Here is a 24,623-nt window from a genome sequence, read left to right as displayed (position 1 = left end):
GGGGGCGGGGCTGCCATGGAAGGCTTCAGCATCTTCTGCAGGCACCTTGTAGAAACGGATCACTCATGTCCAACTCTTTCTTCCTTTCAGATACTGACCCAAGCCGAGTCTCGCAGCCTAAGGAAACTTCATCGCCAACGGACACAGCAGAAGCAGGTCAGGTAGTGGATCCAAAGCGGGGTCCTCAGGAAGCTCAGCAGACGAAAGTCCAGGTGCTGGAGGAGAAGGTTGTCCGGCTCACCAGGATGGTGCTGGACCTCCAGTCCTCCGTGGCGGGACTGAAGGAGAACCTCAGACACACCGTCCAGGAAGATGGCAGCAAGGGGCCAGCCTCCTGGCTTGGCCACCTGCGCCCGCAGCCAACCCCTGACGGAGCCTTCGGCGTGGGAGATGCAGAGCTGAGCCAGCCTCCTGGAGTCCTCAGCAGCAAGGAATCCGGCGGCATGAAGGACATCAAGTCTGAGTTGGCCGAAGTCAGAGACACACTGAAGACCAAGAGTGACAAGCTGGAGGAGCTGGATGGGAAGGTGAAGGGCTACGAAGGGCAGCTCAGGCAGCTGCAGGAGGCTGCCCAGGGCCCCACGGTCACCATGACGACCAACGAGCTGCACCAGGCCTACGTGGATAGCAAGATAGACGCCCTGCGGGAGGAGCTCATGGAAGGCATGGACCTGAAGCTGGCCGACCTGAAGAACACGTGTGAGTACAAGCTGGTGGGCCTCCAGCAGCAGTGCGACGACTACGGGGGCAGCTACCTGGGGGTGATAGAGCTGATTGGGGAAAAAGAGGCGAGCTTGAAAAAAGACATCGCCGACCTTCGAGCCCAGCTGCTGGACCCGTCAGCCCAACCAAGTTGCTGCAACGGTCAACGGAACGGTGGTGGTGATTTTGGCCAACAGATCAAGGCACTGGACCAAAAAATTGAGAGAGTCGCTGAGGCCACCAGGATGCTGAACGGGCGGCTGGACAACGAGTTTGACCGCCTCTCCGTTCCAGAGCCAGATGCAGACTTCGACGCGAGATGGAGCGAGCTGGACGCGAGGATCAACGTGACGGAGAAGAACGCGGAAGAGCACTGCTTTTACATCGAGGAGACCCTTCGGGGGGCCATCCGTGGTGAGGCGGATGACTTGAGGAAGCTTCTCGATCAGAAAATCCACTCCCTGGAAGACCGTCTGGGGGTTGTCCTGCACGTGGACAACAGCTCCGACGTAGAGCTGACACCTGCGGGCCCAGCCTTGCCACGGCAGCCAGGGGCAGGGAACGAACAGGTCCTGATGGAGTTGAGCCACCTGAGAGACAAAGTACAAGTGGTCGAGGACATCTGCCTGCAGAGCTTGCCTCATGGAATTGATGGCGCACTGCCTAGTGGTGAGGACCTCACCCATGTCAGCCTCAGCCTTCTGGAGTCCCTCAACGATACCATGCACAGGCAGTTCCAAGAAGCAGGCCGCGGCATCCAGGAACTCCGAGAGGACCTCAGCACCCTTCGTTCTCAACTAAATCACTCAGAATGCAAGGGCGCTTGTTTGCAGAATGGAGTAAGTGACAGCAGAGCAGGTGACAGTGCCGAGGCAAGTGGATTTACTAAGACAGGGGAGCAGGAGAGGACAGTGGGGGATGCGGCTCCATGCTGCAGCCAGCTGGAGGAGCGCTGGCAGAGGCTGCAGAACCAAGTGCTGGCTGAGCTGGACACGTGCAAGGAGAGTGCTCATGGGGTCCAGAGTGGGGTGTCTGCGGTCGAGGGCAGGGTGGCCCAACTGGAGCAGACCTGCAGCAGGCTGGATGCCATCTCGGGGGCGCTGCAGAGGATCAAGGAGGGGCTGGGCAAGCACGTGGGCAGCTTGTGGAACTGCGTCCGCCAGATGAACGGGACGCTCAGGTCACATTCCAGAGACATCTCTGGCCTCAAGAACTCCGTACAGCAGTTCTACAGCCATGTTTTCCAGATTTCTACAGACTTGCAAGATCTGGTCAAATTTCAGCCGTCAGCAAGTAAGTGGATTGTCGTCCTCATTCTGTCGTATGTGTTTGCAGCATGTGGTTGAGCTGCAGTTTGGATGGTTTTGGAAGCTACATTAGTGCTTCCCTGAATATGATTCATAGATCAGTGACAGTTCATGAATCAGGAGCAGTAAGCCAACGGTGGGGATATAGACCAGGCTGGGATGTAGCTTAGCTGGTAGAGGTGCTTGCCTGTGGCATGAAGTTTGAGGTCAGTTCCAGCACCAGGCCGAGGGACATGTGGCAGCTCAGGGTTATAATCTTAGAACTTGGGAGGAGAAGGCAGGAAGATCAGAAGTTCAAGGCCAACATAGATTACATGAGACCCTGTCTCAAAACAAAATGCACACACACACACACACACACACACACACACACACACACACACTCACACACACACTCACATGCACCCATATGCATGCACTGCTCACACTTGCATGCACACATGCACACACATATGCAGACACATGCACATGCACACACACACACCAGGAACTTCTAAGATAATATAATTTCATGACAGCATTCGAGCACATGACCTGTGCCTTATAAAAGTTTGCAACACATAGCAAAAGGAAAATCTAATTCAGCACAGACAGACGGCAAAGAGCTGGTGATCTGTGCTACATACTGAGGATGGGTAAGGGGCCGAGTTCTGGCCTAGGGGCTTGGGGCAGTGTGTGTTGCCCTAGCCTGTGCTGGGAGAATTCCCTCATGCTAACCCACTTCCTTCTATCCCAGCATCACATTTTGGGCTGTTATCATCTTTGTCACCATCATTTCAATCCCCCAAAGTTCAGTTCAGCCATGGCACACATAGGGTGACACCATATTATGTACCTAGATACAGACAGGACAGTGGCCGGAAGCAGTTGGGGGGCAGGTGACCTAGGAAGCTCAGCCATAGTGCTAGGAGCCGTGCTTACTGCAACACAGACACACATCAAGTGTTGAGGCTCGTAGGCAGCGAGAGTCTCTTGAGAGTTATGAGGAACATACTCCATGAGTGTTAGTTTTACTGTAAGTCTTGAAGGATAAAGGTGCCCTCGTCTGATCTTCATTTTTCCACAGCCCCAGGAAGAGGTCGGCCCTTTCTAATTGGGGACAAGAGAGAGTCTGTGACTTAGTCAGGGTGACTATGGCTGTGACCGGAGCAACTCAAGGAGGGAGGGTTTGCCTCACACTTCATATCACTGCTCATCATCGAAGGAGGTCAGGACGGTAGCTCCAGCAGGGCAAGAATCTGGAGGCAGGAGCAGATGCAGAGGCCATGGAGGGGTGCTGCTCACTGGTTTGCTCCTCATGACTTGCTTTCTTAAGAACCCAGGACCACCAGCCCAGGGATGGCTCCACCTACAATGGCCTGGGCTGCCCCCCATAACTAATTTAAAAAGTGGTTACAGGTCTGCCCACAACTCGATCTTAATGGAGGCATCACTTCCCTTGCTATTAAGCAGATTATTTTTCTCACAGCATATAATCTAAATGCAGTTTCCCCTCCCTGTATTCCTTTCAGTCCCCCCTCCCACCCGGATCCACTCACTTAAAAAACAGGCATCTAAGAGGTAACAACAAAATAAAATACAATATGATAAAGCAAAAACCGTCATATTGAAGTTGGACAAGGCACACCAACAGAAAAATAAGAGCCCCAAGAGAAGGCACGGGAACCAAGAGACCCACCCACTCACACATTCAGGGTTCCTAACAAAATAGTAAACTGAAAGGTACAGTGTGAATGCAGAGGACCTGGTGCAGGCCCTGTGGTTGCTGCTTCAGTCTCTGAGTTCATATGAGCGTTGCTCAGTCATTAGAGGGCCTTGCTCGCCTGGTGTCCTCCAGGGCGATGGCGCTGCATCTATTTGCATTCTTCTACATGTAGCCATGCAGCTTAAACAGCACCATTTATTGAAGATGCTGTCTTTTTTTTTTTTTTTTTTTTTACAGTGTGTATTTCTGGCCTCTTTATAAAAAACAAGGTGTCTAAAGCTGTGTGAGTTCCTGTCTGGATCTTCAGTTCAATTCAGTTGAACAGTGTCTCTGTTTCTATGTCAATGCCACGCTGTTTTTAGTACTGCAGCTTTGTAGCATAGCTTGAGATCAGGAATGGGTGGTACCTCCCGTGGTTCTTTTATTGTTTAGGATTGTTTTAACTATTCTGGGTGTTTTGTGTTTGCTATGGCCTTTCAAGATCTGTGAAGAATTGCGTAGGAATTTTGATGGGGATTGCATTGAATCTGTAACTTGCTTTTGGTAGGATGGCCATTTTACTATGTTAACCCTACTAATACATGAGTGTAGGAGATCTTTGTGTATTCTGTGTCTCCTTCAGTTTCTTTCTTCAAAGTCTTCATCATATGAGTCTTTCACTGGCTTGGTTAGAGTTACCCCAAGATATGTCATATTACTTGAGGCTATTATGAGAGGTGGTGTTGCCCTGGTTTCTCATTCTGCTTGTCATTTGCATATAGGAGGGCCACTGATTTGTGTGAGTTAATCTTGGATCTAGCTACTTTGCTGAACGTGTTTATCAGCTGTAGGAGTTCTCTGCTGGAATTTTTGGGGTCACTTATGAAAACTATCATATCATCTGTGAATAGCAATACTTTGACTTTTTTCTTTCCAGTTTATATCCCCTTGGTCTCCATCTTATTGATTATTGCTCTTATAGTCTTACTGATCTATTTAAGACTATAATAAACCTATTAAGATCAATAATCTTATTGATCTATTTGAGACTTCAAGTACCACATTGAATAGGCATGGAAAGAGTGGACAGCCTTGTTTCTGATTTTAGTGAAACTACTTTGAGCATCTCTCCGTTTTAGTTGGTATTGGCTGTGGGCTTGCTGTAAACTGCAGAGGCATTTTCTTAATTGAGTTTGCTCCTCCCAGATGACTTCAGCTTGTGTCAAGTTGACATAAAATTAGCCAGCAACATGCTGACAGAACACCTTCTGTGTACCAGCATGGTACATACACACACACACACACACCACACACACACACACCACACACACACAGACACACACCCACACACACCAAACACCACAGACACACACATACCACACACACACACACAGACACACACACACACACAGATACCCCACATGGATGGCAAAGTTTAGAGAGGGAAATGTGCGCTGTTCCATAGCTGGCAGGTGGAGATGGGATGGGGCCTATGCAAAAGTCACTGTGTTGCCACACAGCCTCAGCTTTGTGTGTCTCCCAGAGTGGAATGCAGACTTCCAGGGCCCCTGAAAACTCGTGTGGTCCAGGAAAGCCATTTCTCAATGTCCTCTTTCATTGACTTTCTCTTCTCTTGTCCTCCCCTCAGGCCTCGCTCACTCTGAGTGACAAAGGGCTGTGCTACACAGCTGAGCCTTCCTGGCTTCCAAGAGCCTGCGCTAATTTCTGACTAGGCCCCCACTGAGGAGGAGCTCTGGAGGGCCAAGGCCAGGTCTTGGCACCTCTTGAGGTGTGGGGAGAGTTCATGGCAGCCATGTGATATGCGCTGGACTCTGTCCTGGAGCATGGCGCTCATTTGTAGATAAAGAGTCACCAGGGCCAAGCAGGGCTGTGAGCTGGCTTAGTTGTCTGCAGCACGCAGCCCCCACCTCAGCTCTCTCAAGCCCCTGTATCTCTGGAATGTAGAGTTAAAGTCACGAGTCCCGCGTTCACAGGGCAATAGTCTCTTGTGGTCGAGATGTTGTCTGGACTCTGCATTACAGTAACAGATGCAGCCAGATATTTCCAGTTAATTGGCAGTGCCGGACAACGTGGGAATCTGAGTCCATTCTAAGGCTCTTTATGTGGATCTAGAGAAGGGTAGCTCTGGAGACGATGTGGTTTCCTTGCACCGCCCTTCAGATTGGGGTCTTGCTGTGAATGCAGACTGGGTGGGCTTGGGAGCTTGTAACTGAGAGGAGCCAAAAATAAGTGTCCCCTGACCTCCAGAGCCCCTAGGCTCAGGGGACCTGAAACCTTGGAGTGAAGTCACACCTCAACCAACCAAGACAACAGAAGATCCGCTGAGCACTGACTGTGTGTGAGGCTCTGTGAGGGGCGCAGAGATCACAGGTGCCATCCTTCCCCACAAAGCATCCTCAGGTCTACGGAGAGAGTGCAGTCTGTACTCAGTGAAGGAGGGGGTGTTAAAGTACAGTGGGGTGTGGGCTGTGCAGAGATCTGCTCTCAACTCACGACCTCTCAGTGCGCCCCTTGCACGAGGTGGTGGCTTAGCGTGTGGCAAATATGAATAAAATAAAGCCTGTCAGGGAGCCAGACAAAGAGGTCACAGGAATTGGCTGTCCCCTGGCCTCAGCCCGAGGGCTTCTCAAAGGAAGAAGCCGTAGGGCTGAGCCCCAACCATAGGCAATTGACTACTGAATCTAGTTGAGAAGATGTCAGAGTAAGTAGTGAGGTGAGAGGATGAGAGAAACTTCTAGAAGAATGTGTACAGGTAACTGAGAAGTGGGTGGAAATCAAAATGCAGGAAGAGGAGGCATCTGGGGGAAGAGTTTGGTGTGAGAGGGTGTTATTTCTTGCTCTGTAATCTCCTACCTTCATCTCGGTGGTTGGTGGTCCTGGTCAGGAGCTTGCACAGGGCTAGGCTCTCTGTGTAATGTCAGCCTGAGTCACTTACCCCACTTGGCTGTGTTCTGTGCTCAGCAGGAAGCTTTGGGTCCATGTGGGCCACAGGCCTGGAGTCTTGGCAATCCTCCACGCTGCCCTCTCCCTGTGTGTCCATGGTCTAACTTACAACATGGTAGCCAGCTTACAGAGGGAAAGCAAAGCTGAAGTCCTCTAACCAGAGTCTAGCTCCGAGTCACTTCTGCCGTATTTATTCTATCCTAGCAACCAGCCTGTGAATGGTTAACTTGGTTGTTGTGTTGGAGGGCATAGAGTTGCAGTGGTGAAAAGGCAGCCCAGGGGAGGGGGTGAGGACCAGGCTTAAAGTATAGGCCGGCTGCATGCCAGGGATGCTCTCCTCTTGGCTGCATGTCAGGGATGCTCTCCTCTCGGCTGCATGTCAGGGATGCTCTCCTCTCGGCTGCATGTCAGGGATGCTCTCCTCTCGGCTGCATGTCAGGGATGCTCTCCTCTCGGCTGCATGTCAGGGAGCTCTCCTCTCGGCTGCATGTCAGGGATGCTCTCCTCTCGGCTGCATGCCAGGGATGCTCTCCTCTCAGCTGCACGCCAGGGATGCCCCTGCTCACAGGTCATGCTCTTGGAAGGCTCCATGGAGTGGGCTGAGCTACCCAGCTGGCCTCAGTTGGGGTCTTTCCTGTAGCCCATCAAGGCATGTGCTCTTACCTGGGGCTTAAGTACGGTTTATACGCAAACACTATGTTCATATATACACACATACACATATATGGACATATACATGTGTATAAGTGTGTACATATATACACATATATACATATACAAATACACACACACACATATAAATGGATACACAATTTCTGAAAGATTAACAACTATGTAATTATAATAATAATTACTATTATTATTTAGACCAGACTCTGTCTTGAGATTCTGGGGTCACTAACCCTGGGGTTGCAGGGTTCATTACTCTTGACTGCAGCTCTCCTGACTCCTTACGTTTCCATGCATTAATTCATGCTTCATTCAGTCAGTCTCTTCCCTGGATCCTAGTCTGGCCTTGAGCTCATGATAATCGGCCTACCTCAACCTCCTGAGTTCCTAGGTCACAGCACCTCCATGCCCAATTCAGTAGTTGACTTAGCAGATCTCTCCTTAGCTATGTCCTGTCCCAGCCGTCACGAATCTGGCACTCTGGAGGAAACAGAGAACCACCGTGCTAGTGGAGAGCTGACTTTGGTGCCTTGAGGAAAGATGGAACATGGCAGGCAGAGAATGGGAGGCAAGGGTTTGTTTTAGCTGGTCAGGGAGGGCTGGGCCATGGAGACGACACTTGAGATACTGAGACACTGAGGACACAGAGCCCGAGCCTGGGCTGCAGGATGGTCCGCCTCCTGCCTGAGCTTGAGCTGAGTCTCACGGGAGCTAGCACTTCTCTAACTCATGACAGCGGAGGGGAGATGCTGGGGTTGAGGAACGGAGATGTTGCTGTGGTCAGAGACGTCTTTTGTCATGGTTCCAGGAAGAGACAGCTCTGCCTAGATACAAGCACAGACAGCCTTTCAACATCCTGCGGTGAGGATGTGTGGGTGTGGTTCTCAGTTGGTGGCTCCTGCTCTTGTCCCCAGGGAATCCCTCCTCTGGAATTCTGTTATACCACAGACTTAAGAATCCTATTTCTATCAAGTTCCCTACGGTAAGCCGGTAAGCTGTAGCAGTGGAAATGCACAGACTGGTGAAGTGCTGAGCCATAAAGTCTGGCTGCGGCTGGTGGCCTGCCAGGAGTGTCCTGAAAGGCTTCAGCCATGAGCTTGAAACCTACTGAGTTTGGGGGCAGCTTAGGTCCAAGGTACAGCAATGGACTATCAGAATTCTGTGAACTTGCATAAATGAGATGACTACGCATGCCAGGCAGTCAAAACGCATAGGCAGCTCTTCCCTGGGGCATCTGGTTTTTATTTACACCCTAGTTGCTGTAGGTAGCAGCTTTTATTCATCAAATTTTGAATTTTGGGTCTGGAGCGATGGCTCAGCAATCAAGAGCATGCTTGGCTCTTACAGAGGATGGAGTTCAGTTCCCAGAACCTACATGGGGGTGGGGGGGCAGGGATCTTATAGCCTGCTTTGACTTCGGCTCTAAGGGGGTTCCTACACCTCTGGCTTTTTCAGGGACCCCTCTACTCATATGCACACACGTGCACACAAACACAACCACGTGTAGACACACACACACATACACAATTTAAACAGTAATAATGTTAACCAAATTTCACATTTGAGCAGAGGTATTCTAGAACAGCTGCCACATGGGCACATGTGTGGGCTCTGTGTAAGTTTCTAAGACATGGGTGACCTGGGGATCCATTCAGCAGGGGCTAAGTGAGCCCTGGGAACTGTTTGTCAAAATAAAAAGCCACTTCCCGATTGGTCCTAGAAGTGGAAGAAAAAGTCACCTCACAGTGGCTGGGCAAGCAGAGGCACACAAGGAAAGGGGCGACCAGAGTCGGGTGAGGCAGATAAACTCCCAACTTTAACACCACAGCACTAAACACAAGGTCAGCCACGTGAGTGAGGCCCCTTATGGGCTCTGTGGTGTTCCAGATTTTTACTATTTTTAGCCTCTTTGTTGTACAGGGGTAGAACCTGAAGCCTTGCGTGTGCCCAGCAAGCCTGTGCCATGGAGCCACACCCACAGCCAATGTCAGTCACTGATGTGTCTCCCTTCATAGCTCCTTCATATAAATGTTAGGATTAACCATGAACTGATCTTTTATAAACTTCAAGGGAGGCTGGCCCCGCCCTCCCCTCCTCACCCGCTCCTTGCTGCTGTGGGATTGAGTAGTGCAAAGGGCTTTAATTCTGATGTTGCTGCAGAGAGTAACATGCATGAAACAGCTGTTCCGGGATTCCTGTTTTCACTGGTTTGGACCAAGCAGAAATTAGATCCTCGAACACGTTTTGCCCTTCAGTTCTAGTCCGTGGATTTCACTGTCTTCATGTCTGACTTCTCTTCTACTGGCGTGGCCACAGGGTGTCTGTCACTGAGAGTCCCTTCAGTGTCCGTCCTCTGTGATGTAACTTGGGATATTTCTTTTCATCTAACACAAACAGGAAACCCAAGAGAGTGGCACGCTCAGAGTGGGCTTTCTTCCTCCCATGCTATCAAGAGAACAGTTGAGATCGTGTGATAGTAGCCTGTGAGATCTGAGGGGCCTTTCACTTGCTCACCAGCTGCCACCTCATGGCCAGGCCTGTCTTGCTGTCACCTCTCCACCTTCGGGCAAGGAGGGACAGTAACTGGGGTAACTCTGGAATTCAGGAGTCCATGTTTCTGAGTACCAACCCTTCTCTTGCTCCTGGCTGTAATGGTAGAGGCTTTCCCCAGGCCTCGGGCCCTGTTGCTTGTGGGAGCATTGCATGTTTATCACTTAGCATTTTTGTAGAGTCACAGTTTGATGGACTTACTTTACATTTTATATTTAAATTTTAATTATTAAAATGATGGGGAGGGAGGGGAGAGTGCACACCACAGCATGCACATGCAGGTCAGAGGTCAAGCTTTGTGTTTTCCTCAGTCACTTTCCACTTTTTTAATTGTTAATTTTTATTTATTTATTTATTTAATTTTAGGTTTTTTGAGACAGAGTTTCTCTGTGTAACAGCCCTAGTTGTCCTAGACTGTTGTAGACCGGCCTGCCTCTGCCTCCTGAGTGCTGGGATTAAAGGCGCGTGCCACCACGCCTGATTTATCTTTAAGAATCATATGTCAGTTGGTATGTGCACATGAGCGCAGATGCCCCCAGACACTAGAAGCGTCAGGCTTCTGGCGCTGCGGTTGCAGGTGCTTGTGTGCCACCTAACATAGGTGCTGGAAACTGATTTGGGTCTCTTCAAGGGCTCCCTACACTTTTCACCAAGGCATCTCTCCAGCCTTTCTCCCTTTTGAGGCAGTGTCTCTCACCAAGCCTGGAACTCAATTCCTCAACTTGCCAACAGCTCCAGGGACCCAGCTGTCTCTGCCTCTGTGTGTGTGTGCCTCTGAACCTCGCTTTCTGCAAGAGCGGGTGCTGAGATCTGAACTCAGGTCCTCAGACTTGCACAGCAGGCGTCTGTAAGACTACTGAAGGCCATCATCTCCTCCATTCAGTCCTGTTTAAAATTTCAGTTCCTGAGCAAATGCTAGATACAGGGACAGCAGACATTACCGCCAGTCTTGACATCCATGACGTGTGCTGACAGGTGTCTAATTCTGCTGGGATGACAGGAGGGGACGCTGCAGAGTCTTGAGCTGGGAACTAAGGAGGGTTTGCTGGCTCCCCACAGCGAGACCTGGGACCCTGGGAGGCAAACCCTAACTGTAACAGGGCGGGTTCCCTTCTTGTAGTCTTTCTGTGACTAGACATTCCCCAGCAGCCAGGCACTTAACCGACGCCTCCTATGACTCTTGCCACCAGCTCAGCCCCTTCACCCCCAGGGTACCGAGGCAGCAGACAGAAACCTAGACTCCCGTGGATAGATGGTGTCAGCTCAGCTGAAGACACCCATCGTAGCACTCCAGCCTCCTCAGAAGCCTTGTCTTAGTAGAGGCAACCCTGCCTTTCAATTAGCCCTCCCTTATTTCGAGATAGTCCTGCTCTGTAACCCTGGCTGGTGTGGAGCTCACTATATGGCCCATATTGGCCTCAAATTCATAGTAATCCTCCTGTCTCAGTTTCCCAAGTGCAGAGATTATAGGCATGAGCTGCCCCATGAAACTTAATCGGAGCTTTGGAGGGCAGGGCAGGGCCACCCAGGGAGTGGACCTTCCTCTTCCTCTCCCCTCCTGGTGCTGCCTGTTGGCAGCTATGCACTCATTCCCCAGGTGCAGGAAGACCTCACTTTCTGACTGAGATGTGTGTGCACTCAGGGGAGCTCGCTCTGTCTGGATTGAACAGAGTGCTGCCTGGCCTTCGTTAGGACTTGGTAATAATTATCTGTGGAAACATGTGACACTGGGTGGGCCCCAAGCTGAATCAGACCCAGCCTTTTCACTGTTGTCTGGCTTTGAGCTGGCTGGCAGTCTCCCAGCATGCAGCTTTGCTCATCCCTGGAGCTCTGCCTTTTTCCCCTTGGAAATTCTTTACTCAAACAAGATTTTACATTCTTTAAGATCAGCCTGGTGTTGAAGGAATTGAATTGAAGAGAGTCGCCATGGTCCTGTGTACCAAAACTGTCCAAGTAGAACCCCAGACTGGCAGTGATTTGGAGGGCAGAATTAGGGTTCCCAGTGACCTGGCTGGACGGTAGCAACATCAAACTTTTAGAGCCTCTGTCTTGGTGTCACGTACTAGGCCCTAAGCCAAGTCGTGAGGACCAGTGAAGGTGTGCATGTCCACCCAGCTGTGGGATAGAAGACAAAAATCAAAAGGGGCCCAAATTGCTTCTGAAACAAGATTGCCCAAGCCCTACTGGGTAGATCCCGGAAGGTTTCACAGCGGAGCTGGTGCTTGGACTAGACTGCAGGCGTGGGTGCAGCAAAGGCACCAACTTATGGAGCTTGGGTGAGAGCTTGGCACTAGTTATGGAGGCAGGAACCGGAGAGCAGAGGAGATGCAGTTTAGTTTTATGGGCAGTAGAAAATAGTGGCTTTTTAATTAGTGGCTTTTTAATTAGTGTATGTGAATTGTCGAAAATATTTCACGACATCTTCTATTCCCTCTTCCCCTTCTCCGTTGCTGTACAGTTTTTATATGTATATGATTTATACATATGTGTGGAGGTTAGAGGTCAAGTCCAAACATCTTTGTCACTTTCCACCTTCCTTTAAAAAAAAGTTCTTGTGTGTGAATGGTTGGTTTACCTGCATGTATGTCAGTGATGTGTACGTACACACACACACACACACACACACACACACACACACACACACGTGCTCGATTGGCTCATGCCCTTTCAGGGAAAAAAAAAAAAAAGTCCATATTTATAAGGGGTTGGGGAGAAGTCCCAGAACTCATGTAGGTGCAGGTAGGTGTGGAGGAGTGGCTTACAGGCTCAGCCTCAAGACAGGGCATCTCCCGCTCCCCGGGGCCAGCTAGCCAGTGAGACTGAGCCGTAAGTCTGACTGAGAACCGGCCTCAGTGAATAGCGAGGGGCCACTAAGGACAGTTCAATGACATCAACCTCTGGCCTAGTGTCCTTCACGCCTACAGAACACACCATCCGTGAACATCACGTGTAGGAAAAGTGAAAATAGAGTATGTATGTGAGGAAACGGGCTGTGTGCTTCCAACAGTCCCTCAGCACATCATTTCTCTTATTATAAAATATACCCAGATTTTCTTCTGGAACTGCTGCTTCCTGGTCCAGGCTTTCCATCTATGTCTCCCTTCCTCACTTTTATCCTAGGACAACCTTCAACCTTCGTCCTGTTTAAGACCCTCAGTGCTTTTTCATGGTTTCCTCCTTGTTTCCGTGGGACACATGCCCCTGTAGCTTTTAAGAAAAAAATGCTTGTGACAGTTTTTTAGTTTTTTTCTGGGAGGTTTCAATAGTGGAGGTTGGTGCAGAACTTGTGATCTCCTGCCTCAGGCTCCCGAGGAATGGCAGGACAGTCAAACCATCACGCCGGCTTACTGCCCGCACCTGTGATCGGACTACCCAAGAGAGCTGAAACAGTGATTACCACAACTGTTTTCTGCAGAGCTTGTTCTCCCTTGAAAACTGGTCACAAAGAACAGAGAATTAATTTTGGGGGGTATTCTAGCCACCTGTTCTTGGTTGGAAGGGGAGCATATATTTGATCTACAGTACATATTTTATAGAACTTGAAAGCAACTCTACAGTGGGCCAAAATACAGTGGCTGATGGTGCCTCATTTTAAAGCCCTGGCACACCAGGCATCAGCCTACGGCAGGTTTTCAGATGTATTGTGAGTACACAGCGAAGGCTTGCTGGAATGCTGGTTCCAGGAATGTACTCAAGAGGAAGGAAGGGAGTGGCAGTTCTTGGCTGCGTCATTGTGGTGGCCACCTCAGACAGGCAAAGACGCACGCAGCAGGAGGTTCCTCCGCTCTTGCAAAGTGCCCCACTGGTGATCTGGAAGTGTGGGCAAGCGGGGGTGCTGCTCACTTAGCGTCAGTGCCAACTGTAGGGGTGGCCAAGGTGTCTTCACAGCAGCCCTTCACACGCCAGCAGCGAGGCCACCAGCCTGACCTTGAGGCTAGCTTGCCTCAGAGCCTGCAGTGGCATTAGATCCTGTGGTAATGTGACTCATCTATGACGTGAGCATGCATTGAAAGGACATGGGGTGCTGAAGCCAGAATCATGCTGTTTTGGGGGTGTCACCATCTACACAAGGAGCCCCGCTGTCCTCCCAGCTTTCCCTAGGTGATCTGCAGCAGCTTGACTGTAGTTCCTTCAGAAGATACCAGGCAAGCTGTTCCAAGCTCTGGTACTCTTGTATGTTTTTTGAGACAGGGTTTCCCTCCGAGGCCTTGGCTGTCCTAGACATGCTATGTAGACCAGGCTGGCCTCGAACTCACAGCGAACTGCTTGCCTTTGCCTCCCGAGTGCTGGGATCAAAGGCAAGCGCCACCACACCCAGCAGCTCTGGTACTCTTTACATCCTGTTGGGGACACGGCCTCAGCTACACAGGCACAGCCTTTTGTAGGTTATCGATTGAGGTCACTGATCAAAGGTCATGGAAGACTTACACTGGAAGCCTAGAGACATTTTAACCCTGTTTTTTTTCTTTCTCACCGATAGCAGAGCTGCCCTCAGAAGCAACCCAGGCACCATCTGGGAAGGCTCCACTAGAGTCCAGCAGACCTCAGAGGAGGGCCTCCACTGAGCCACCCCAACTGACCCCACTGCCAGAAGACCCTGCCAGACCACCACAGATAGGCCAGCGGCCAGTGCTGCCCCAGAGGCCCCTCCAGCCACCGCCTCTGCCTGCCTGGCCTGGCCGCCCAGGCCTCCCTTTCCTGCCTGGCTCCAGTGGGGTCAGCATGGAGACTGGGGAGGCTGGGCCTCCGGGCAGAGTGGGCATGTCCGGAAGGGGCCTGCCCCAGGGAGTGGATGGACAGACGGGGCAGGGGCCCGTTCCCAGCTCGGAAGGTTATGCAGGCGCCCCAGGTAGGTCAGTCCTGCAGAAGGCACGGGATGGCAGGCCAAGGCCACCCTAGCCTGTGCCTGCTGGTACGTGTACATGTGCGTGTGGGTGTGCATGCACACATGGGCATGTGGGTCCTGAGTTCCACCTTTAGGGGACAAAGGTCAGAAAGGTAGCTTCCAAAGGGCGTTAAGAGTTCATGTGGCTATCAGAGCAATATGCCTGGTGATGAATGAGAGCAGTGACCCTGACAGAACCGAGCCAGGGACCGACAGCTACCGCAGAAGGGAGAAAGAGTACTGAAAATACCTGTTCAGGATTTGACGTCCACTCTCGTTTCCAGGCTACCCCAGGTCGCCTCCTGTAGCCACCCCAGGTACGTCTCCTCAGAGCCTTGCTCACAGCTGTTCTCCTTGGTGGGCTTTCCTGTTCACTTCATCTGCCTCCTCCCCTGGGGCTGCTGGCAGGGTCCAACGCCTGGAGCCCAGCCCTTCCACACCCAGCAGCCCCGTGGTCCTGGCCGCTATGGACTGAGCCGCTAGGGAGGCTGAGAGGGGAGCACGGGGTGGCTGTGCCCTGTGTGGTCCTGATGCGCAGGCGGCTCCCGCGATGATCTCTTTCCGCACCCAGCAGCAGCCCATCTCGCCTTTCATCCTCCTCATGCTCAGCTTCACTCATGAGCACACTCTAGATCACCCCTTTGAAGCTTTCGCATGCAGCGTGCGTGTCCAGTCCCCCCTGTACAAAGCATTGGTCTGACAAAGAGCCTCTGGACCTTAGGCAGGAGGCGTGGCTTCCCCAGTGTTCCTAGCCTCCCAGGAGACAGGCCAGCCCACGCCCACGCTCTGCCTCTTTCTGCCTTAGGGGTGCCACCTCCTGCCCCGGTGTCCTTTTCAGCTGGTCTTACCCAGAAGCCTTTTCCCAGTGACGGGGGCGTCGTCCTCTTTAACAAGGTGCTGGTGAATGACGGGGACATATACAACCCCAACACTGGTGAGTACCCACATGGAACTCGGCCTTGTCCAGCTCGTGTGCTACGCTGGCCCTCAGAGGCTGGGGAGGACATAAGCTGGCAGTGGCTTGTCACCAAGCCGCCAGCTCTTGGGCTTCACATGCAGGAGGGTTAGCACAGGCGGCACCACACACTGCTGCTCTAACTTTAGTGGTTGTTAAAACGGGGCTTATTTTTGATGGCCATGAGCTGGCACTCCGCAGCCACCTCTCTTCCAGCCATGCCCCTGGTTGTCATCAAGCATGCTTTACCCATGAATCCTCAGAGGCTAAGACTCCCTTCACAATCTTGTGTTTATGATAAGCACCCCCCGAAAAGTGAGGGGATGGTTCTCTCCAAAAGGGACTGAGCCTGGAGTGCGGGGCCTCGCACAAAGGCAACTTAAACAGTGGACCCTGGAGGAGTGTCTGTTCCAGGGAAGCCTGGAGAGCTGCTACGAGCTGTGACAGGACAGCAATCTTCCCCTTCTCCAGCTTGTACTGTCTCATACCTGTCCCTTGGCCATCACCTGATAGTACGGCATGGTCTGTCCTACCACTCAGAAGCATCCAATTCCTCCTAGGCCCATCACTGGCCACTCAGGGCAGTCCTGTCTGGACCGCCGGGCAACCCTCGGAAGCAGGTGGAGCTCCAGCCTTGCCGCTCTCCTTGCTGTTAGCAGCTACTGTTCTCCACGTGGCTATGAACATGGCCTCCACAAGGAGGGGGAGGGTCTTGAGGACCTTCCTGGTAATTTTTAGCTACTCTTCTACAATTCTGCCTGCTTACTGTCTGGCTGAGTCACACTGGTTCTGATATGGCAGTTCCATCAAAGTCCCTGGCAGACCTTACAGAAAGAATTCAGGTATCCCAGACAGACTGCCAAACTTTGCTCCAAATCTATGCTTAGAGGTTTGGTGCCAGTGCTGGGGGTTGATTTTGGTTGAGAATGAGGTGACGGTTCCCCTCAGGGGACCACTTGTCTACTCACAGAGGTCGGTGATCTTCACAAGCCAACAGTCACTATTTTCTCATTCCTAGAACTAGTCTCATGAGCAGTTTGGTACTATCAAGGAAGTTCCAAGGCATCTTGAGCTAAGCTTGTCCCTATCAGACAGGCAAACGAAAGCTTGGCCCAGAACAGGGACCTCTTGAAGAAATACAGGAACTATAAACAGGGTACTATTTAAATAGCAAGCATACCGGAGGGCAGGGTGGACCCAGGCAGACTTCAAGGCCAGACGCTTAGACAGGTAGATTTTTAGTTTCTAGTTTCATGGCACCATCTGGTTTATGGTTAGGTGTAAAGGCCTGATACCTTCCCCCTCCTGCGACGGAGGCTGTGAATGGTCCATCTCTACCCACTCTTTGCCTCCCAGCTCACATGGGTACTGCTGTTAGAGGGTAGCATGGCTTCTGGCCCCAAGTGACTACCACCTACACCCAAGAGCCCAGTCTTCTAGATGAGGGGGGTTAGCGTGGATAGCTCACTGTCAGCCTTGTTTTTATCAGCTGTCTCAGGAACTGACTATCTTTTGGGTATACTCAATGAGAAACACCCCAAGAGACATTTGGAACTTAGGAAGGTGGCTTTCAACATAGCAGGGCTGGGTCCTGTCCCCTGTATGCAGGGCGCACACACCAAGCACATGGCAGAACTGGGAAGTTGGTCAAACTGGCTGCCTGTCCCACCACGTCTGGGTTGTTTCCTAGCTTGATGTCTTAGCTGGAGAGTCCTAGGGTACTTTTTGGATGTTGCAAGCCCAGGCTGGGGCTATGAAATAAGTCTGCAGCACAAGGCCACAGTGTGACTGCTCATGTACAGCGGTAGAATGCACCAGGCCCTGGAAAAACAGATGGGGCAGGTGGCACAGTCTGCCTTCTGACCATCCTGACCTCTCTAGGGCATTGGGCGCTAAAACCCAGGAGCCATTAAAGGCACCCTGAAGTGGGCTTGTGTGGGATGGGTCCAAGTTCGTCTACAGCCCAGGGCATGGGCGGTAAAGGCACCATATCAGCTCACCTGTCTGCTTGCCTCTTCCTAGGGCTCTTCACGGCACCATATGATGGGCGCTACCTGATCACAGCCACCCTCACCCCTGAGAGGGATGCCTACGTGGAAGCTGTCCTGTCTGTTTCCAATGCCAGCGTTGCCCAGCTGCACACAGCTGGGTATAGGAGAGAGTCCCTGGAGTACCACCATCCTCCTGGGGCTGTGCATACCTGTGGGGGCCCAGGCGCCTTCCACCTCATTGTGCACTTGAAGGCAGGAGATGGGGTCAATGTGGTGGTGACCGGGGGCAGATTGGCTCACACGGACTTTGATGAAATGTATTCCACCTTTAGTGGCATGTTCTTGTATCCTTTCCTTTCCCACCTCTAGGTTGTAGAAACTCCAAAGCTTTAATGTGTTGTTCACGTAACTGAAGCACTGATCTAGTCCGCTGTGCACACTCCACCTGCTCCCAGGATAAAGGCCTCACCTCATTGTAGAGACTGCCACGGAAGTGACATATGGCTAATGTGGCCCGTTTTTCTGTCACTCTAAGTCCCCTCAGCTGGAAGCTGGCTTCTCCTGTGCTGCCACTCCTCCAGTCCGGCTCAAGACTCCTGGGTGGGGCCTACTTGGTGCTACCTGTGGAGAGGCTCTTGCTGCTCCCACACGGGCCGAGCCCAGCGCGGCTGGAGAACATGCAGTGGATGTGCCTCTCTACACTGCACAGAGACGGCTCTAGACACTGATGTGCTGATGTGGCCGTTACGGTCTGGGACTCATCTCTGCTCACCTGGGCCCTGCTACCAAGAGGGATGCAACAGACATTATTTATGAAACGTGGGCTCCTTAAATGACGTGTACGATATAAGTGCAAAGACAGGGAGCATCAATAAAGAGGTCTAAGTCACTGTTCCTCTTCTGTCCCCGGTGATCTACGGAGTTATTGGGGGGGAAAACAAACTGGAGCACTTTTTATGGCTGTATAAATTAGTCGCATACGTGCCAGGTCCCAGGCTGTGGACGTTTAGGCTTTGGTAAAGACGTCTGTCCTTCAAGGCCAGGGCCTACCATGGTCCTGTAGCTGGAGAGGGGCTGTTATGGGAAGTGGTTAGTTCAGGCTAATGAGCCTGGCTTCCCGTTGCTTCCCTGCGTAGCTCACTGGCAGAGACAGCAGCACTATGAACTCTGGTTCCTAAGCAACAAGAGGCCCAATATAAAACGGATGGCTGACTGGAAACTGAGATCATCTGAGAAGACAAGCCTATTTGGGTCTACGAGGCCTCACACAATCACCCTTTGCCAGCAGCCCCACAAAGCTATAGGCACACGGCACACTTAGCTCAGGGAGGCTTTTTACTAATGAGGTTTGGGGAAAAACCTGGTCAGGCACAACTGGTGGGAAAGGGCAACTCTGGCAGGTCCCTAGTAGAAAGGTGCAGACAGGGTTTTGCTCTTAACAGTTGGCAGAAGAGGCTAAGGCAGTAAAAATAAGTTGGGATTCAAGGGCTGAAAAAAAAAAAAAAATCACTGATGTCTGGAAGGATGGCCATGGACCACACATTTTAAGAGTTTCACTGTTTCTACAGCTGGCTGCAGAGGTCAGAGTACCCTCGCCTGCCCTAGAAACGACTCACGGAAAAACCCCAAGTAGCAGTCTTTTAGGAAAACCCAACTGGCTCACGCATGTACTCCTACCCTTTCCCCTCAGTCTTCTTGGAAGACCTGACTCAGTGGCAGCGCTCAGCGGCTGAGGGAGCACCTCACGCTGCACAGCCACTGCACCTCCTGACTCAGTGCCAGCGCTCAGCGGCTGAGGGAGCACTTCACGCTGCACAGCCACTGCACCTCCTGACTCAGTGCTAGTGCTCAGCGGCTGGACGGAGCACCTGACACCGCACGGCTACTGTACCCCCACTCTTAGGTCTCCTCTGCTGGCAAGGTGCACTCAGGCTTCTGTCCAGCAGGTCAACCACCACAGCAGCGTGCTGCTCACTGCAGGAGGCAGGCTTAGAGGCTTTGAGGGAGCACCGACCTTTTCTTCAATTGGAGAGGCAGGGTTTGTCTGGGGAGCCACCCACTGAGTTGCCACATCACTCATGTGCTTATAAGTCAGAGGGATAAACTGAGTTTATGTACTTACTCAGGCTAAAGGTTTTTGATGACTCTTACAAAGTTTGACACAGTCTTGTTACGTCACCCTGTTTGGTCTCAAGCAGTCCTCCCAAGAAGCAGGGGTGACTGGCACTCAGAACAGGGCCACCAAGTTCAGGGTACAACTTCTGAAGTCAAGGAGCTGTTGGTTACTGAGAAAAAGGCAGTACTTAGTAAAAACTGAACATTTTGCTGACACGGTACCACCACCAAACGGCACTATGTGAATGACGGCCACGGCACGGGAGGTGTGAGGGGTGTCCTAGGTGTACTTTAAATCATTTCCACAGCAGTACACGCCAGCCTTCCCAGGATGACTGTTCTTGTTCCCCACACGGTATCCGCAGCATGACAGGGAAGTGGACACCTCTAATCCAGGCCTATTCTATGGGTCTCAAGAATGGCTTTGTCTGGACACCACCACTTTCTATACACACACATCTATGCTTTCCTTGTGCACACATGCAGGTGCACATGCAAGGGTAAGGGCTGCCACTCTGCAGGGTCCTCTGCACTCACACAGTGATGCCTGGTCGTCTCTCTCAGCACTTAAAACCATCTGGAGGAAAAACCCATTTTCTCTGTAACTAGACCCTTTCTAGGACTACTACACACCAAAGACCCGAGGTCTCTGTCACCCAGCCTTTCATCAGAGGAAAGCAGCAAACACAATGTTTTCACTACAGGATGTGTGTCTGCTGCCCAGCGATCTGAGGGATGCTGGGACACTTGTCACATCACCTACATGATGTGGGATTGTGATCAGCAGCACACCCACCTGCTAACCTGGTCTGTTAGTTGCCACATACCCCAGGAAGGGCTTAACCCGGGTGGAAGTTAGAGGCTGAGAAGGACTCACAGAAGACTCTGGTTTGGTTTTTCTGCTGTGTTTGTTTTTGTTTTTTTTTTCGAGACAGGGTCTCCTGTGTTAGCCTTGGTTGTCCTGGCCCACTTTGTCGACCAGGCAGGCCTCGAACTCAAGTGATCCGCCTGCCTCTCCTCCCAGTCCTGGATTAAAGGTGTGCGCCACCACCACGCCTGGCCCTTCACAGAAGACTCTGAAAGGCTGGTGTGGTAACCAGACTCTAAGACAAAAGCCGTATGGATGAGTCGCTTCTCGACAGAGCCCACCAAGGCAGAGACACGAGTTCCTGTGGATGGAGCTTCACTTCTCCTGGACAGCAGGTCACACATACCCAGCACTAACCACCGCAGTCAAATGGCCCCCGAAGGAAGGAGCCCAATGCACTCAGTTTGTTAATTTATTATTGTAACATTTTGTTGTGAACATCAAACACTGCACCAGAATATGAGCCATTTACCTGAAGACGTCTCACCGTCACTGCAGGGATGCACACACGTTTCCAGTCACTTAGAGCTGCTCGGTGACTCTGCTAACAATCCACACTTCATCTGCTACTGATTAACAGGGAAAGCTTTTTCTTCAGGTCAAAAACACAAGCTTTCACCTGGAAGGAGCACTTACTTCACCTGGTTTTACATAAATTCCAGCATGCTTTCAGACATGGAAACAAGGCTTCCCAGAGCTTAGGCTGAACATGCTGCCTTAACCGTTTCTGCTGCCGCGATGCTGGGCTCTCAGCGTCTCCCCTCCTGCTCGGCTCGGTCCGTTCTGCTCTGCGATTCTTAGCAGCCTTTGTTCTGGGCCACGGCAGCACACTTCCCGCTGACTATGCAGGTGGGTGAGACCACAGGAAATGCAGTGCTGATCCCAGGGCTACGTGTGCACGCGCTAGGCCACGTGTACCTCCTACACAGCCGCCAACTCCACAGCAGTGCAAGGTTCAACCACCCACATCAAAGCAAACACTACATTAGACTGAACTGGAAAGACAGAAGGGGGTATTTCACTGATGCAGCAACTGGCAGAATGACTCAGTGGCTACTCTGCCGGTAGTGTCCCTTGTCAGTGAAGACAAGGGTGATACTGCAACCAGCCATCTAAGGGTTTGTGTGCAAACACACTTGAGGGCATCTCTCTTTCACAGAAAGAACAAATGTCATTTGTAACAAATGGCAATGGATTTTCAGCACAAACCTAATACTTCATAGCACTACAGTAATGGTAATCATCTACGTTTAGCAAGAAGACTCCTTTAAATAAGGAAGAAGAGTTACATTCATTAGCCTAAGTACCCACTGACCACTCTGCAGTGACAAGTATAGGGCTAACGGACACTGGGGCAGAAGGGTCAGCCCCCCTCAGTACAGGCCCATGTGTCCAAAGAAAAGTGTCAGGAAAAGGAAACCGACCACCTAGGCAAAAACCTCCCTAAAGGACAACAGAAGTGCTCTGAGGAGGAAGCCTGGTAAGTTTTCTGTACCACAGAGATCCTGCTAAGCTCAGGTTAAGTGCACACAACCCTCCTTGCTCCCCCTACGCGGAGGGTGCTGCATCACTGGGTGCCACGCAGCGGCTTTGGCAGCGACTGACTTCACATAAACACAACTGCACTTCCCTACTACTGCCTAATGCAACAGCTCTGAAGGAGGCGGGAACCCCTCACAGGACACCAGCACTATGTGGCCTGTGCTGCCCCTGCCCTGGGAGCCTGTGCCTCCAGGTGTGCCACTAAGAACGATGTTTCCAAGGGTCCTTTTCTTTTATTCAGAATTCTTACCATGGTCTCTGCATTCAACTGCAATACTAAGTGAGGCAGGGACCCCCAACTCTCCAATCTGGAAAATAACCACCCTTTTCAACCAATTCTACCTGAGGGTTATTCTGGTTGAGGCAAACTAAAACATGTAAGGCTGGTCATCCAACCGCAGGGGCATGCCGAGATGGAAGCCAGGCCATCTCTAACTGCAGCTCCCTCTGCTCAGAAGCCTCCGCTTCCATCTTCCCAGTGCAGGTGTGTGCACGCCTTCCTCCAACACTTTCCTCATGTTGGCGCTGCAGTGACTGTCCACACCCAGCTCCTCACAAGCTCTAGAGAGTGAGGACACAGTTCTCCCTGGTGTCATCCGTCCCAACACTTGACAAGAGCGCTCAGCTACACCAGTGTATGATGCTGCCAAGGAAGCGCAGGGGTACCCGCATCCGAACGAGGCCTCGTCTGCACTCTCAGCTGCATGAGTCAGAGTGATGGGCTGCAGCTGCTGCGGAGACACTGGTCCTCAGCAGGCACATCGTGACCCCCTCAGTGCCTCTGGACTTCATTACATGGCTGGAATCCAAATGGCTGGTCAACGCCACTAGCCGAAGGCTTTTTCCTTGGCAGAGCTGAAGCCCAGAATTTCAGCAATCCTGTCCTGAAATACCTACCCAAAGGGCCAGAGGACAGGGCTGCTTTCAGGACCAAGTGCAACTGCCTTTCTAAATGTCTCTGAGGGTGGCGTCACCTTGTCTGTGCTTTATACCAACTCCTCACCATTGCTCTAGACATAAAGTATGCGTCTGTCCTTCTGCCGCGGTCAGGATGGCAACTGGAAAGGCTTCTTTCTCAGTGTGCACAGGGACAGGCGAGGCGAGGAGGATGCAGGTGTGTTCCCTCCAAACGCCCACGCTGGTGCCGTTGTCCTACTCAGTGTCCCAGAGCGGAGGTGTCCCGAGGAGGACAGTACACACAGCCGGCAATGCTAACCGGACCTCTGGAGAAAGCCCTGGTTATAGAGAGAAACGATCTCAACTGACCAGTGGAAAGTCTGCCTCTTTACTTTGTGCAATAATATGCTGGTCCAGTCGTTTTCAGTTTCTGATTTCTTCCTTTTTAAATTATGCAGTCGAGCAGCGCCCAGCTCACAGCTCCACCGGAAGCACGTGCGGACCCACACGTTGTGAGCACAGGCGCCTAACTTGGGCTGAGCCCCCTTAATTCTCTGTCCAGGTGCTCAGTGTTGGCCTGGGAGCTGAAGGAGGGCGGCAGTGGCAACTTAGGGGATCCTGTGCCTGTGGTGGAGAGCAGGTTCCTGACTGCCAGACCCTGGGTCTTCGTCTGTAAGAGGTCCTGTGACTCTCTCTGCGGGGAGGCGAGTGACAGTGCCCCCACCTGCCCCCCACCACGAAGGCCCTGTTCACGCCAGGTCGTCCAGGTCCACGGCAGGGATGGGCCTCTCCAGTAGCAGAAGGAGCTGAACTCCGGGCAGGGGAAGGCCGAGCTCTGCTCCTTGCTGAGGAGCGGAAACACGTGCTCCACCAGCTCACTCAGCCTGTGGTACCTGGAAGGGGTTGGGGAAGAGACACAGCGGTGATGTCACAACTGCCATCACACAAGACCATGGGCTGTTAAGCTGCCCCGCAGCCTGAAAGGGGGCTGCCCACCACAGGGTCCAGGCTGCCTTCTACACACATGTCATAAACAGAGTCCTTAAGCTGCTGTCCACAGGGAAAAGCACTCAAAGAGGCTTAGCTTTGCTCCTCAGGCTGGGCCTGCTGGGATCTCCCCCAGAGTCACTAGATCAAAGCCCCAAAGCTGTGGCAGTCCCTCCCCCAGCTGTGGTAGCCTGCTGCTTCAGCTACACACTGCCACCCTCCCCCAGTCCTGTGACAGGGTACCTTCCCCAAGCTGTGGGGAGCGCCATCCTTGTCCTTTGGCCCACTGTATCACCACCCCCAAGAGCTAATGTGTCTAGCCCATGAGCATTGGGCCACTATTTTTTTTTTTTTTTAAAGTGACTCTCTGCCAGTCCTCCTTCCAGCCCTGGGGCTGTGGAGACAGACAAAATGGCGGCTCCTCAGCAGAGCTTTTCATGGTGACTATTCCTGCCTCAGCCGACTATTCCTGCCTCAGACATGCAACACCTCTGTTGAGGAAGCCTC

The 24,623-nt window shown here is 51.9% G+C and overlaps 2 protein-coding genes across 2 annotated transcripts in view; one reads left to right on the top strand and one right to left on the bottom strand.

The window, feature by feature from the left end:
* The window catches only part of Emilin2 (elastin microfibril interfacer 2), a 44,111-nt gene extending 25,829 nt beyond the window's left edge, over positions 1 to 18,282 (top strand). The window contains exons 4-8 of the mRNA XM_051154497.1: positions 91 to 1,995; positions 14,357 to 14,725; positions 15,046 to 15,078; positions 15,567 to 15,695; positions 17,739 to 18,282. Of these exons, the coding sequence (XP_051010454.1) occupies positions 91 to 1,995; positions 14,357 to 14,725; positions 15,046 to 15,078; positions 15,567 to 15,695; positions 17,739 to 18,076 (2,774 nt within the window). The 3' untranslated portion in view covers positions 18,077 to 18,282. The remainder of the gene's footprint in view (positions 1 to 90; positions 1,996 to 14,356; positions 14,726 to 15,045; positions 15,079 to 15,566; positions 15,696 to 17,738) is intronic.
* A 5,596-nt stretch (positions 18,283 to 23,878) lies between these two features.
* Positions 23,879 to 24,623, bottom strand: part of Lpin2 (lipin 2) — a 48,829-nt gene continuing 48,084 nt past the window's right edge. Inside the window, 2 exon segments of the mRNA XM_051153691.1 lie at positions 23,879 to 23,916; positions 23,919 to 24,022. Coding sequence (XP_051009648.1) covers positions 23,879 to 23,916; positions 23,919 to 24,022 — 142 coding nt within the window.

This window comes from Acomys russatus, chromosome 12 (assembly GCF_903995435.1).
Source record: "Acomys russatus chromosome 12, mAcoRus1.1, whole genome shotgun sequence".
In the NCBI taxonomy this organism is placed as follows: Eukaryota; Metazoa; Chordata; class Mammalia; order Rodentia; family Muridae; genus Acomys; species Acomys russatus.
The sequence above is the reverse complement of the archived record's forward strand: the minus strand, read 5'-3'. Positions and strand labels throughout refer to the sequence as shown.